Consider the following 16,543-nt stretch of genomic DNA (forward strand, 5'->3'; position numbering starts at 1 on the left):
ATAAAAATCACAGCAGCATGTGATTTCTGGTTTGTTTGATCTGTACAAAGATCAAGCTTTTATGTTAAGCTAACCGGCTACTTACTCCAGCTCCACATTTAATTTACAGACTTCTCTTGAAAGTCTAGCTATGTCCATCTTTTATACATAGTCTCATCTAAGAAGTCAGTATGTCAAACTATTTTTTGCTAGGAGCTTGTTTTGGTGCAGTACTTTTTCTAGAGACATTCTTTTAGCATGTTAAAAATAGCATACGTGCTAATGAGATTAAATGTAAATACTGTAAAGTGTCTGCTCATGAAGCTACAGAAAGTATCTCACAGATGACAGTGAGTGAAACGATCAGTTAGACTTGTGACTTTAAAAAAAATAAAAAAAACACCAACTTTGGCTGACTTTTAAAGACATCTGGGCCCCCAGATGTGAGGCCGGGATATAGGAAACTAATCTGTTTCACTATCCCAGCTCAGCCTCGCCCTGTCCCGTCTCAACCCAACTGTGACAACAAAGCTAATTACAGAACCCCCGATCTCACACACTGAGCGCTGACAGTCTCGTTAGCCTCCGATTTACACTTTTAATTGAATCAGGCGTATCGGCATCATCTGGCTCATACTAAGTATATTTGGCTGCGTACAGGAGCCGATATCCAGAGCGGTTGAGTTTGATTAAAGATGAGCTTAAAACTAGCTGTCCGGCCTGATGACACACCTGGAGAAAGCTCCTTCAACGCCTTATATTATTTTGTCACGGGCCTTGAACGCGTGAATTTCCATCCACCATTAACCTGTGTTGTTTTTATTATCCAGATAAAACAGTGGAGGAGGGTTATTGTGAAAATGAGGTCAAGATAACGATGGGACAAGGCGGCCCAGATGCCCGCCCCACGCAAAACACACTCAATTCCTTTATCCTCCCATAAGCTTGACCTTCCCTTTACAAAAAGGCATATGTGTAATAACTGAGGCTACAAGGTCTGCTTCACCCCATCCCCTCCACCACCAACACCACCACCACCTCCCTCGGCATCAGCACATAAATCCTTGCTCGGAGTAACTCCAATCCATGTACCATGAATAATCTCTTCTGCCTTGAATTTCAAAATCTATACATTTCTTGATACAGAGGATCAAAAATTTTAGCTTGGAGAATTTTATTTATTTATTTTTTTTGGATGATCTACCCTAGTAAATACGAAGCTGCAGCCAGACATGCCAATTAAGTTCCCGCCAAATAATGCAGTGTCTGAAGCAAACTAAGATATTAAAATTACCATATGGTTTTGAGAGAAAGTGCAACGTTGAAAGAGCGCCGTGAGAGCAGAAAGATTTGGGCAGCCTCTCCCGAATCTCTATCTGCATAGTGGGGAGTGTCGCGCCGTTAAACGGACACTAAACGCCCTTGTAATTTGAGATAATGGCTTTGACATTTCAATGTCGGACATACGGCGAGTCACAGCGAGCAGGCCGCTTAAAAAGCAGGGGGAAAAGGCTGGAACGGTGACGCTGCTGAATCCGTAATCTCCGCTCCCTGTGCTGTTTGATCCCGGAAAACATCCAGTTGTAGAAACGGTTTTAGCTTTAACATCACACCTGTCGAACTAAATCTTCCCTGCAGAGATGCCTCGTAAGATAATAATGAACAGACAAATGATTACGCAGCAAACAGTTGGCTAATAAAGTGCTTTAAAGATGAAATTCTCTTCATGAAAGGGGTATTAAAATGCCCCCCGTCGTGCATTAAGAACGATCTAAATAAACAGTAATATAGGAACAGCTGTTGCATTTGTTCCTCCGATCCCTGTGCCAAGATTCAACTTGGGCTATAAAAGCGCACTTATTCCCCCAAATAAATTGCCGGCAAGCGTCAGGCATATCGCTGCGCCTGTGCTCGAAGGTAACACCCCATGACAGGCAGTAATTACCCACGGACGAGAGGCTCAGCTGCAGAGAAACGGGAACAAGAGGAAGGCAGCAGAGGGCCGTTGTGCGCGGCGGCCGTGTGCGCACATGTGTCTGTTTTGATGCTCTGACTCAGCACATCCACGCGGGCCTCAGAGGCGGCTGACTGTTTTATTACCTAATCCAGTTTAGGAGATGAATCCGGGCCCCTAATCTAATATTCTCGTAAATGATTCCCGCCATATACACGGATCCCTGACCTTAGCAGGGTCAGCGGATAGCGCGCTGCAGCGATGAAATGGACACGCCCACGCGAGGCTGCATTTACATGTCTCCTTGCTCACTAATTGCCGCAGCGACATGTCGACTTATTGCTCATGTCAGCCAAATGGTTTGACATTTACAGCGCCTAAGAACTGCAACGCAAGACGGGTGAAAGGTTGCTCCGGTTTACGCCACTTTTCACCCTTGCTGTGGGAGATAAAAGCTTCCAATGTCAGCTTTCATCCTTCCAAAGTATCACCAACCCTTGCCGTGACCTAACAGCACCCTACATGCCTAAGCCAGGCCACGGTCCTGATCCCTGAGACCAGCACCTTCAGCATGTCCAGCAAGCCAGTTGGACTTACTGAGGTAAACTCAGAGCATTAAATGTTTTTGTTTGTCATCTTCCTCAGCGCAAAATGCTAATATTTACCAGCCATTGCTAACATTTCCACACAGTCTAAGACGATGATGGGCAATGGCCGGCGTCCTTCTCTGGCAGCTGGGCCAGGAGGAGACTCTCACCTCCTGCAGCAGAGCGAGAAGGACAAATGAGATATACATGGATCAGGCGTGACATTATGACCACCTTCCTAATATTGTGTAGGTCTCCCTTGTGCCTTCAAAACAGTTGTCAGAGACTCATCAGGGAATGGACATGGGCCTTCTGAGAATTTATTTGTGTTGTAATGTGGAAAACGTGGGTTTTCTAGGTGAACATATTCTGTTGCTTCCAGTGGTTTCTATGCTCCAGAGGCCACAACCTCTCAGGTTATATTTTGATTTGTGTTTCGAGGCATTTAAATGCATATATCTTATATGATTCTCATATGATCATTCCACTTTCAACCGCTGTCTATTGTTTTTCCACCTCTATTATTTGCATTTAAGATCAAATTTATTCTCACATTTCTACATCAGACAGCGTTGTTTCATCATTTTATTATCCAAGTTTGATTCTAACATATTAAGACAAGTGAGGCACATGTGGAATTACAAGCTCATAATGCAACTTGACCTCTTTGGTATTGTAGAGTAAAAGGCAGCAATACACTTCAAAGTTTAGGGACGTACGCAAGAAAGAATTCAGCAAGTAAACAATGGTACACAAAAACACTTAATAGTTTTTTGACCATGTGTTGCTTTTTGTGACAAGTCGCCGTTTCCCAGCATGACAAAAGATGAACTTAAACACAGCGCAGAAATTAATTCCTTCCATCTTGAATAAATGCATATTTCTTTGTTCGGTGGAGAAATAAGTGCACAACATAATACGCCACGACAAGAGTGGCGGCTTGGCCTCGTGGTTAGACTTCCACTTAACCAGAAGGGCCGCCGGGTTCAGCATAACAACTGTCATTTTGTCCGCTCTGTCCAAAGGCTTTACGATGACAGAGCCTCCCGGTCGATCCCGCAGTTAAGAACGCCGGCTAAATCCCTGGAATATAAATAAGAGGCGAGGAAATGATATATATATACACAACAGATGCATATAGAGATTCAAGCATCCACATTAAAGACAATCCAAAATCCATCCCTAAGGCACTGTGTTATGGATAAAATGGTGCACAGTAACAAAAGAAAATCTGCAAAAAATCCCAAATAAATGGTCCACAATCAATGATGCAAATAAGAAAGAATAAAAATCATCTTCAAAAATATATAACACACTGTCCCAAAGTACAATAAAACATTTGTTCATTTTACAGCTAATATAAAGAAATTATGCCACTTAACTTTTGGCCTACTGGTTATACTAAACCAGTTTTTTTTTTTGTCTTGCGTCATAGCAATTAAGCACAATACACTTTGCTGACTGAAGACCAAATTTTCACCAGTTTAATAAGTATAGAAGTTATTTTCCATACAACACCTCGTACCCAGCAAACTCTAGCTAGCAGAGTCAGAATGTGTAACTTTCCACGTCTTCTATGAGTGCACCAGTTTAATGCCCTGCCCCGTGTCCAACACAGCCGGTGGGAACCAAGCTAGTTTACACCTCCTGAAACAGCGCAGACACATGCTGCATAACCAGAACAGGTTGAGGCCGCAGCACCAGTTGGACAGGTGCACCATGGGATACGTAGCCTTGGGGAAGTGCGTCTTCCAGTGCTTGGCTACATCGCTTCCAGTGGGAAGGTGCAGCGTGTAGTCGCTCCAGCGCTTGGACACGGCATAGGCGGCCGTCACGGTCCTCCCCTTGTCGCACCACTGGGTGTCGCTGGACGGGTTGCAGTTGAACTCCACCCACTCGGAAGTGAAGTCTCCGAGCAAGGGGGTGTCTCCGGCCTCCGGGTCCACCCTGGCGGCGGAGAGCTCGGCCCCCTGCACGGCCACGTAGACGCCGTCCACCCTGCGAACTTCCTTAACCCAGGGGAGGGAGTTCTCCGTGTCCAGGACAATGATGAGACGGGAACAATGGCCGGCGTTCTTCTCCTTCCACAACTCCAACAGCTGGGCCAGGTGGAAACTCTCACCTCCTGCAGAGAAAGACAGAAGAGTAGGGGAAACAAATGAGATATACACCGATCAGGCATAACATTATGACCTTGTGCCTCCAAAACAGATACTTGATCAGTTTGGGATTTAGTGAATTTGGAGGCCAGGTCAACACCTTCATGTTTTTTTGAGTTGACCCTAAACCATTTTTGTGTGTGGGGGTGTTTGCTATGGGGTGGGGGTGCCTGGTCTGGTCTAGGTGGGAAGTACATGTCTAAGTAACATCCACATGAATGCCAGGTCCAAAAGTTTCCCAACAGAACATTGGATTGTCACAAGATGGTCAATGTTATTTACTTCTCCTGTCAGTGGTTTTAATAATGTGGCTGATCAGCGTATAGTGACGGTTATTGAGACATTATTGGTTCGGTGTCATGTTCAAGGACATTTCAATTGGACACATGGCCGTTGATGGACACAGTGGCTTTGAAGGGATCAAACCTGTCACTGCTCACTTGCGGGACTGTCTTTCTGTCTAACTGCTGTCAACACAAGCATAAACACAACCACACACATTGCATAAAGATGCTGTTTTCCAGATGGCAAAGCTAAAGTGCAGATATCAGATCTTAGCGATGAGGAAAATGGTTTCCATTTCTGGCGCCAGAGCAGCTTCACCAAGCTCTGATTTATGTTTGGACAGGAAATTAGGCTTCATCAATGTCTGTATCTTTAAATTGTTGAATGAATTCACTGTAATAAAAGGAAAAAAAAAGATTTTTGTGAAATTTTTCACTGGACAACACTGCTGCACAAAGTCTTGATATATACTGCAGGGATGAGAAAAAGAAATGAAGTCCCAGTTTGGATATCAGCCAAAACAACCACACAAAAAATGTTCAATTATCCACTGTCTGAAAACGACCCTTCAGGATGGTGACTCAGGGAAGTGATTATCTTTTCACTGAGGATTTTTTTTCTCCTTGTTTGCTGCAGCACACGGAGATAATACGTCAAGTAATCTCCGCACAGAAGAGCCGGAGCTGACACGGTGTTAACCTGCTGTGATTCTCATTTCTGTTGAGGGAATGCTTGTGTCGCAGCGGACCGTCTGCAGCTTTCACAGAATCTGCTCGACTGGAACCGAACTTCTGCGCCGAGTCCTTCGCGGCACTTTTAACTCTCTTGCCTCGCCCGTGTGATCTCCGCAAAACAGCCTGATTGACTGAGAGCACGGGGGAAAATGAAAGGAATGGAAACCAGACTGTAATGCAAATGAGTCTGCAGTTAGAACACAACGTCTACCTAATGCGACCCGACACAACAGCTCCGCAGTCAGTTCTGCTTTTGTGATAAATTGTTGTATTTTACTTTCAAGTCTCTGGTAATTATGAACTGTTTAGATGTGCTAACTGCTAGCCAGCTTTCAAGATATGAAGCGGATATCTAACATTGCATTAAAAAACTTTTTTGTGAAGACTGAATTTAGCAATTTAAAAAAATACCCCTCATAAAACAGCAAAGACGCCTGAGCGTGCCAGAATAAATTAACTGTTCTGCTGAAAAGGTTGAAGTTGATGTACAAGTAATTGGATCTTAGCTTCTTTAATTATTTAAGATCCACTCAACATGTAATGTTCAATAAAAATCAGAATGCTTGGGAAGAAACCAGCGATTTTAGACATCTGCATCACACATTAATGTTACCCTATAATTAATACAGAGGTTCCCAGCTCAGTTTGAGTTATCCATTTCAGAATCACTCACTTCACAACCATTTGCTTTTGATTAATTTATTTGTTACTTTCAGTTAGCTGTTTAAGTATAAAGACTGACGGCGGAACTGATCCTCAAAAGTGAAGCCAAAGCAAGTAGAGCTCCCCCTGGTGTCTGGCTGCAGTATAGGTCATAAGCTCCACCTCTTCCATGTTAGTGGATGGGACTCGCGCCAAACTAAAACACTAAAATACACATCATATACATTTTTTTTCAAGGATGGTTTCTGTCATTTTAGGTAGTTAATATAATGTTGATGCATGTTCAAGTGTCAATTCTTTGGATAAGTTTGGTTTTAGTTTGACGCTACAGAAACAGGATGTGACATAATGGCGACTACCATTTTCCATGCCAACCGCTCTGTAAAGCGTCCTGTGGGACCTGTGAGAGTTGTAAAAATAAAACAAACAATAAAATAAAATAAAAAACTGGTGGAGGTAGAGCAGAGCGTAGTATTAATTAACTCTGGCTCCAAAGTCAAGATGCCACAGCCCGTATCCCAGGGAAAATAGCGTCAGTTCGGCCAATGCAAGAAAGCGGTGACACATTGTCCATATTTATATACAGTCTATGATTTAGACTCACTGCTTAACCCTGGAGGTTCTTGTAGAAGGAATCTCTTTTAAAAGCAAAGCCACCTTTTTCAAAGGTTGCCGAGTGTGGAACATTAACTGAAGAGGTCACCTAGGACTGCTATGACTAAACGGACAGAACACTTGCGGTGTTTCATTTTTGTTGGATCAAATCAAAAAGGCTGTTTACCGACTCACCGCCATGAGGCTGTTATTTCCAGTTTAGATTAGGCGGCTATAAAAAAAAATAAAAAAAGATTTTCAAATCTCACTGTGGCCCGTTGATAAGGACACAGACACTTTACAAAAATATATCAAAGTTCTCTGATGTGTCTCTGATCCACGCAGCCCGAGGCTGTTCATTTTGGCCAGTAAATTTCAGGACGTTTTTTTTTTTAGGTGGAACTTTTAAACCACAGCCGCGGGTTTGAGGGGTTAACGAGCTCTCTCTCACTGGGATAATATGTCAACTCTACTAGGGATAGAGATCTAATGTAGATCTATCTCAGAAGTAGGACTGGTGATTAGCGATGCTAACATATGTCACTTGTTGCAGCATGTACGGTAAAGTAAAGCATTTACATCAGATGTAATGAAATGGCGATATAAATAAAGCTAAAATAATATTGACTTCTTTTATTGAAGCACATGGACATTTACTTGGACACTAGTATTCTGCTAATAATCCGTTCAACAGGAACATGTTAGCGGCTAATAACCATGTAAACACTTGATCCAACTGCTTCTCTCTGGGTGAAATGATTCAACATGAGGTGACGGTAGTAAACCAACTAGGTGTTTTAAAGGATGGACGAAGCCAGAATCATGTAATCAGTGCAGTTGAGAACACAAATCCGTCTGTCACAGTGGGCAAATGTCAATGTTCTGGGGCTTGCAAACACATATATCTTATGTACATGTAAACAGTAAAGTTCTAATCTGAATATTTTCAGTCAGGTTTTAAAAATACTGTCCCTTTAAATGTAGCTAACGTTGGTTGTAGTAAGGAACAGATTACTGGAAGCTACATCCCCAACACACACAGATGCTAAATGAATGAGACGGGCTCTAACTACGAAGATTAATAACTCTCCAAATAGGGAAACATTTACAAAACCTCAGAGGATAAAGAAGTGACAGTAGGCGTGTGATGCTCACCAGCCAGAGCCCAGGACCCAGACCCTTTGTGAGTGTGCCCGCTGTAGAAGATCAGATAGGTGTCATGACGCGGCCCATCTGCCGTACGAAGCTCCAGAAAGCTGCGCAGCTTGGTCAGCAGAGCGTCCAGGGTGACGCCGCTCGTGGAGTAGTCGCAGCCGAACGTCTGGATCATGTGGTGGGAGAAGAGGCGCTGCATGTTGTTCAGCATGCTCGTGGAGCGCAGGTTCAACTGCTGCACCTGCTCGGGTGGTAGGAGCGTGGGCTGACCACTGGGACTAGACGGAAAAAGAAAGATGAGAGGCTGTGAGGAAATGTTGGACGTTAATCTTTTTTATCTACTCAGAGGGAGACTCAAGTTAGGTGGCTTGTCAGGAAGTGGTGGAGAGATGTGTGCGCAAGCAAACGAAAGATGAATGATTTTGTTCTCTCTCTTTTTTTTTCTTGAGTGAGACATTGATAGATTGACATAGCAGGGTGGAGAAGCTGTCTCTGTTGCCGGGGAGAGAAGAGACAGAGACGAGAGGATAAGAGAAGATGGGAAATGGGAGATAGAAGAAGCAGGAGTGGAGGATCGCTGCTGTAGGAAATGACATTAGCCTCAGGGATGAGAACGGAGTCGAGAATGAAAGGAAGAAAATGGAAAAAGGTACAGAGAACGGGGTGACGATGACTGAGGATGAAAACTGAGGGTTAAGATAGCTGAGGATACAGGCCCTGCCTGATAGTAACAAGCTGATGATAACACAGAGGTGGCGCGCACAGCAAGTCATCGCTATCAGCTACTCAATGCAGCCATACTTTTCTTTTTATCTGTTGTTATTCATGTCAGTGTCTATTTGCCTTACAGATATCTTGTTATTGTATTCCACTCTACGCCCCCAACATCACCTTTGACTCCTCCCTGACAAACACAGGAAAAGAGCTTATCTTCAGTATGAAAACTTAAGCCAACAGTTCCTTGAATTGCCACTTGATGCTGGCTTCAAAAGTGACACTATCCCCATAGACGGCCACGATAAAATGTCTGATTTTAAAGCAGAAATAACTATTTTTACAGACTGGTACAAAAAAAATAGTTTGGTTCTCTATATGTCAGTGCCCCATTCAGGGTGCGAATTCTGGTTGTGGCCATTTTAAGTGACAGATGGGTGTCCTCACATGTTGCTAGCTGCGTGCCTAGGTGTAAAGGAAGTGCCTAAGCTCCACTTCTTCAGTCAATTTTGAATTAGCCAGGAGTCAGGCGGCTCAGGTCAGGCGCTGCCAAGATGGTGGGGGCCAGAGCCGCACGCACTGGGCTTCAAAACCATTGTCCAGGAGTCCTTCAACGTGACGTCAAAGGAGGGTTTGTCGATCTTTACACACACAGTCGATGATTTTATCTCACGTGGATGCCGCGCGAGTGATTTTTCTTTCCAGCGGCCATTATCTGTCGACAGCCAGACAGCATTCCTCAGGTGTGATAACAGCCGCTGACGCAACATGCGTCAAGTCAGATTTTCATTTTACATTCTGTCCTATTGCAGAATTAAATTAACAATCTGATTCAAATTTAAAATGTTGGCATAAAGTAAAGGTCGGCTATAAAGATATTCTACACTTGATCAGAAACGACATGGTGCAACCCGTGCATGACATGGCATGCTCACCATTCCTCTAAACCCGTATAATCTTTTCAGATCTCATGGCACCCAGAGGAGTGAAGGCTTGTAGTTTGAGATTCCAACCACATCTTCCCCTGTGACACTCTCTCTCTTTCATCCTTAAAAAAAGAAAAAAAAAAAACAGTCCTTTTCTGCACATCTCTCCCTCAGAGCTCCACTCCTTGCCTCCTCTCCTCGCAATTCCTCTCCTTGCCTTTGCTCCGTCTGTCCCCTTCTACTTTTACCACCACCATTCCTCGCTGTTTACAACCTCAGTCCTCCCCTTGTGTTTTCCTCTTGTTGCTTCGGCCTCCTCGTTTTACCCTGCTTGCTTCCCCTTCTCACCCCTATCTCTCTGATCTCCCCAAGGGGATCTTGTCATTGCGAAAACATGATCTGCAGCCATCAAACAGGCGATTATACGCCGCTGCATTCTCATCATGCTCACACTCCTCCCTATGGATCCTGCACATGCGGACTTGCATACAGAGAGCGCAGTGCCAACAGGACATCCAAAATCACCTGGAGAGATAAGCACTGGTGAGGCTCGCATCTCCTCTGAATGCTTTAGCTGACTCCCATAGACAGAGAGCAGTGATAAACATACATAGCAGCAATTTCAGGACAGCTGGGGGGCCTCTTGAACACTAATGTACAACTGACGGCTAGCTTCGGCTGTTTAGGAAAGGGAGATGTGTTGGCATCTTCAAAACTAACTAGGCGATTTCAAAAAATGCTTGGTCAACTGAGAGGGCACCGGGAGAGGCATCAGCAGCCGCTAATGGCCAACCGCTCCAGCTCAACAACTTAGTATGCTGCGGAGGGAGCGCTGGGATGATCCCTCAAGGGCCCGCACATTAGCAGCATGTTTATGCACAGTTATTAGTCTATTTATCCAGTTGGTTTTGTGTTAAGTGAGGAGAGAGTTCAAAAGACTGATCGTGTTTGCCAGCGCCTGTGATGCAAAGAAATGCTTTGATATGAGGAATATGTACTGTAGTTCTGCGTGCGCTCGTATGTGCTGAGGCTGCATGTTGAATGAGTGAGTGATCGCGTCCAAGCGCTCGTGGTTCCTGCTGCTTGTCTGTGAGGATTTGACTTGTCTTGCGTAACAGGCAGTCCTGGCAGAATAATTAGATAATTCCTCATCGCAATTATCTGAACTGGCCACGACCAATTTGCGTAATTGAATTGTCTCTCATCACTTGTATGAAATAGATCAGTGATTCCCAATCTGGGGTGCGCGTACCCCCAGGGGTACGCAAAGTGACGTAGGGGGTACGCGAAAGAGTTGATTCTGAACTCGGCCTGATTACATTTTGAAACTGAAAAAACGTATAACGGGTTGTTTTCTCATTTTCTGATTCTCCACCTAAATTAAAAACCAAAAGATTGTTTTTCATGTGAGTCAATTATGTTAATAGCTAGATTGTAGGACAACTGGCTTTGAAGCTATGTATAAGTTTGCTGCTAATGTAGCTAGCGCTAGGTCACCTAAATAAAAAAGATGCCGATTCCCTGAAATGTCTGTGATTGGTGGGCAGTTGCAAATCTCCTGATGATATAGCTATACTCGCTACAGTTACTTTCCCCCCAGAAACAAGCAAATCTCGTTCTTGATTGGGTCTTTAAATTATTATGTCGTCAACAATTCTGATAACTTTCGGTCATTTGAGCTGTCAAGTCATCAGTCTGAGGTAAACCAGGTCACCCGGCTAACTGCCAAAAATGGATATATGGCTAAAACGGATAAATTGCCCTTCCAAAGAGACCACAACTGCTACCACCAGTCAGCTCATATGTTATGCATGCTAAATGTGGGTGGTGGGGGTGGCGGAAGGCTCACAGACACTTCTTTTTCTAGCTGCTACAAGTGCGTGAGAGTAGGGGGTACATGGCTGGAGGTCAAATGTCTGAAGGGGTACGGGCTGTGAAAAGTTTGGGAACCACTGAAATAGATGTACAAAAATAACAATGGTGTAAACCTTTGTGTTTTGGGAGGTTAGGTCTTAGAAGTGTTAGAAGTAATCTCACTTTTTATTCAGGTTTTATTAAATATAGATCATTCTTCAGTAAAGAGTAACAGAAAATGGGGGGTGGAGAAATGGAAGATCCCAGTCTGGACTTGAGTCAATGATCACATGGTTTTTACTATCTTACTGAACTGAGCAAACTACTTAAAGGTGTTACCCTGAACAATGAGAGAGTCAGGTGTGCGTGCTGTCCAGTACCTGCTATAAGTCGTAGGTATGACCAAGGCGTAGCCGACACAGGTTCCCCCGAGGCAGCTGCCCAGCTCGTGGAACAGGCCGTGTGCCAGAGACTCCAAAGGCAGCACCACCAGCAGGGCACTGAGAAAGAGGCCGTTGGAGGGCTGCGAAAAAAAAAAGCCGAAGAAGAATCGCAGTCACTTTCATTCACCACTTACAGCCTGTACCCAGCTAATCAGACTCACTTAATTGGTGTTGACACTCGGTGGGATAGTTACACAATATGGGGCTGACACTGTGCTATTATCGCAGGACAAAACATGACAGGACCGAGCTAAATGGAGACGCACACATCACGAGTATCAATCCAAAACAGCGTAATTAAAGCGGTGTTCCAGCTTGTCCTTTAGAGTAGCTTTGAATCTGTTGAGTAAAACTGAAATTATAATTCCATTATCTCGACATCTACTTATTCTAAATGTAAACGCATCCAGACAAGTGGCCCTATATGAAACATAACACAAACACACAGGCACATGATAGAAAATTACATTTGGCTTTTAGCGCAACTGTTTTATTCATTGAGATGACAGGGAATGCAATTTAACATAAAAAATACATTTAACCAAGATGAGAGCATAAACACAACTGAAGGGTTTATTCCTATAAGTTATAAAGATGCCAAAAATGAGCCGTGAACGAGTGGTGGCTCCTGCAAGGCTCTCTGGCAATGCCTTTCATTAGGTGTGGACTCATCAGGCAATCAAGTTCATGCACCACCCAAAGACAACTGAACTGCCATTCCCAGGCCAGTAAGGGTGCAGGGGCGTAACACTTGGATTTTATGGGATGGCAATGTACAGCAATCATCCAGGACATTAAAATCACTGACAGGTGAAGAGAATAACACTGATCATCTCTTTGCAATATTTTGCTTGGAAACCTTTGGTCCTGGCACACAAGTGAACCCCCTCCCTCTCCCTTACCCAGCAGGACAATGTGGCCATCTACACCACAAATTCTGCTCAGGAACGGCTTAAAAAAAACACAAAAAAACTGTCTAAGGTGTTGATCTGGCCTCCAAACTCCCCAGATCCCAAACTGATTTGAGCATCTGCGGGACACACTGGATCAAGTCTGATCCACAGAAGCCCCCCCTCCTCAGCCCATAGGACTAAAAGGCTTCTGCTCGTCAGAATTGTTCTTGAGGAACAAGTTAGACCTATGCAATATTAATCCGAGGGTTTAATGTTCTGGCTGATCGGTGTATTTCAGAATGCAAAGTGATGGCCGAGGTTAAATTTAAAAAAAAATTGTGATATACTCCTTTGCCTACGTTGCACAAGCTCAGTCAGTACACACTTCCAAATGTACTTCCAGATCAGCTTGGAAGAAAAGAAGATATAATCCATGCAACATAAACAATATAATGCATATAATTAGGCAAATCTTTTTTGTGGGTCTTCCACATAAATTTCATGAAAAGCAATGAATCCAATGCAGCCCTGCAAACTACTGCCTACTGAGTTTAAACAACACCTCTCTAACTATTCTTAATGCTGAGACAGCACTGTGTTGTACAAACGCTGCTGTTGGTTTGTGTATGTGGACGATATAGTTGTGCATTTCAACAGCAGAGGCCAATAAATGGCTGTAAAACATCAAAAACGCCGAGCACTAACTTCCTCATATGTGAGCACAAACAGCTCCCACGGTCTCAGGCAAATTTGCAACTGACATCAACAATGTGCAGATCTCAAATTAGGACTCATGCCCAGGAGACTCTTACAAGGTAAACGTCTAATAAGGCTAAATAAGTTATTGCTGCTCTTTATGCAAGTAGATAGGGATATTAAAGTGCTAATTAAATTGGTTCCGCATGAGAACAGGAGTGCCTCGGTTTGGGAAGCAACTACTAACGGCACACTGCCGCTAGAAGCTCTCTGATGAGTTTATAACATGGGAGTAGGTTTATAGAGGTATTTTTATGAAACTCAAATGCTGAATCTGTAAAAGAATAAATTACACCCTCAACGTGATCTGCAAGGAAATTGTTGACCTGCTGAATGTGGCCAAGAGGTTTCTCAGCAACATAAACACACAACACAAGGTCACCTGAAATGTGAAACCTTATCTTTAGCCGCTTTGGAAACTTAGATGTAATATTTTGTAATGATAAGAGTATTTCTGACTTGTTGACCCTACCTGCCAAGATACGGCGCCCAGTATGACCGTTGACAGCATACTAAAAAAGACCAGTCGTTCTGAAATGAGGCAGAAGTGCCGGATGCCTCTGGAGGCCATGACTTGCTCCAGGCTCCGGCTACTAGACCGCTGCGCCCGCCACGTCTTCTGGCACTCGCTCAGTTTTGTGTGGAAGCCCCAGATTGTGATCAGCAGAATTACGTGGCAGATGGACCAGAAAAGGCCAAACAGGCAGAAGCCCGGGATCACCAGGTACCACAGATCCAAGTGGCCGAGCTGTGAAAGGCAAGAGAAATGTGTGATCAAGCTGCACAAACAATTCAATAAAAGGATTTATGAGAAGGATTTTAAATAAATGATTTGACATTTTGCAGAATGCTGAGTGTACCTTTAAGGCTGCCAGGACAAAGAAGGCCACCTCGAACAGACTGAGAGGAAACAGGGACAGCCTCCTCCACACCTTCCCCACAGACAGCACTGGCATCCAGCGCTCGCTGGGCCCCAGCCCACTGAAGTAGACATCCATCACAGGCTCACAGAGCAGCCTGCCCAGGTAGCAGCCTAAGGCATAAGGGTTGGCTGTGATGCCTAAGGCCTGGAAAAACACAAGAGACGTAACCAAGGCAAAAGTGACAAGGTTGGGCAAGGCTAGGAGGGATTTCATCCTCAGGTCCACAATGAGAGCCCCCAGGGCCACTACCAAGCCTATTATAGCCACTGACTTATGAAGCAGCATGGTAGTGCTGGCAATGGCAAATCCCAGGAGCTCCAGCAAGTCAGTTGATGTTAGCAAGGTGGGTTTATAATGGAAGGAGCTGCATATTCGCTCAGTTACAGCCCACACTGCTTTCAGGATCACACTAGCTAGGAGGAGATAGTTGGCAACCAGTTCTTTGACATTTAAATCCAAGGCGGTGCTGTTGAGGAAGCAAAGGAGCCCAAGCAGAAAGCCGAACCACAAATGGAACAGGCTCTGGCTGGCTTTCTCCATAGAAAAGTAGTAGTGGAGGATGCTGGCAATCCCCAGGACGAAGAGGCCCAGGATGAAGATGACCAGAATCATGGGTTCGTCCGTCACCTCCCAGCGCACGTACATGCCGACGCACACCGCCACGAGGAGGTTGATGCTGGACAGGTAGCCCAGGCAACGCACCGAAGTAAACATGTCCACCTCCTTTGGCGAGGCCCCGACTGTCAGCTCCTCTTCCTCCTCCTCTCGCGCCATGGCTGAACTCTAAATGTACGCGAAGCCTCTGTGGTAATCAGTTTCCTCTCGTCTTGCACAAAAGGACGACGCCTCTTGAAGACATTTGCCAAAATCAACCCCTGTGAAAAATTAAAGAAGCACTTAAAGTTGGGAGCATGTATCATTTATTTGACATGCAATCTAAACTTATACACAGTATTATACAAAAAAGATTATCCATCACTCAGTGCCAGAGGGAGGAACTGGATTTGTCCCATTTCAGTCTCAGAGTTATAAAGAACAATGTTCAGGAAGCAGTAAAACCAGAAATCCTCAACACCATCAGGTCATTTTGATACATCAGAGTACTCTCTGTTACACTCCTTAGTTACTAATGTCCAAACGGTTGATTAACGCTGATGTGAATAATTAAAACAAGTTGCAGTGTGACTTTCTAGACTTAACACACACTTAAAAGCAGCTCAACATTAGAGTTAAACGTATCAATTCGTTTGCTATCGCATCAAAAAAGTAAAATAAAATAGTCGCCACTGCCCTGTTGCCAGTTAGTGACTATGTGGCACTGCAGCCGAGAAGTTTGCTAACTTCCATAGCACAGCCGGCTCACGGTTAGCTAGCTCGCTGGTTCCCGTTTAAAAACAGTATCTTTAACGATGAACAAAAGAGCATAAAGCAGTCGTTGCGTAACCGTTAAAGTGGACACTGTCAGAAATAACTATATGTAAAGACTTTATCGTCAAAATAGTGCTTACATGTTGTTTGTTTAGATGACAGCAGCTCAGCTTCCGGATTCCACACTACGGCGTCTCACAAGTGTCAAAATACTTGCTCCGTACGTGACAGTAAAAAAAAACTCAAAAAGGAATCAGAATAACTTTATAATCTCAGGAGGACATTGTTTCGGAGCACTTAAAGACTGTAGAAGGCGTTGATGTAAAATAAAATAAAGAACATTTAAAATCTAAACGCACAATTCACCAGAAATATGAGTAGTTTCAACTGATCAGCCACATCATTAAAACCACTGACAGGAGAAGTAAATAACATTGAACATCTTGTGACTATACAATGTTCTGCTGGGAATCTTCTGGACCTGGCATTCGTGTGAATGTTACTTAGACATGTAGCACCCACCTAGACCAGACCAGGCACCCCCACCCCATAGCAA

At 44.1% G+C, this 16,543-nt stretch overlaps 1 protein-coding gene across 2 annotated transcripts; it reads right to left on the reverse strand.

Annotated features, from left to right (window-relative positions):
• Positions 1-2,021: 2,021 nt before the first annotated feature.
• On the reverse strand, positions 2,022-16,202 carry tmem168a (transmembrane protein 168a). Of its 2 annotated transcripts, XM_084573689.1 has the most exons (6): positions 16,128-16,180; positions 14,557-15,494; positions 14,169-14,444; positions 11,985-12,127; positions 8,111-8,388; positions 2,022-4,645 (listed from the first exon to the last, which is right to left on the reverse strand). In XM_084573689.1, the coding sequence occupies exons 2-6, from the start codon at positions 15,391-15,393 to the stop codon at positions 4,095-4,097; spliced, it is 2,085 nt and encodes a 694-aa protein (XP_084429815.1). In that variant the 5' UTR covers positions 15,394-15,494; positions 16,128-16,180; the 3' UTR covers positions 2,022-4,094. The 2 variants fall into 2 exon arrangements, with proteins under 2 accessions (XP_084429815.1, XP_084429816.1); XM_084573690.1 differs by having other exon boundaries at positions 14,557-16,202.
• Positions 16,203-16,543: the final 341 nt, after the last annotated feature.

The sequence above is a fragment of the Chelon labrosus genome (assembly GCF_963514085.1).
Source record: "Chelon labrosus genome assembly, chromosome: 23".
NCBI lineage: Eukaryota > Metazoa > Chordata > Actinopteri > Mugiliformes > Mugilidae > Chelon > Chelon labrosus.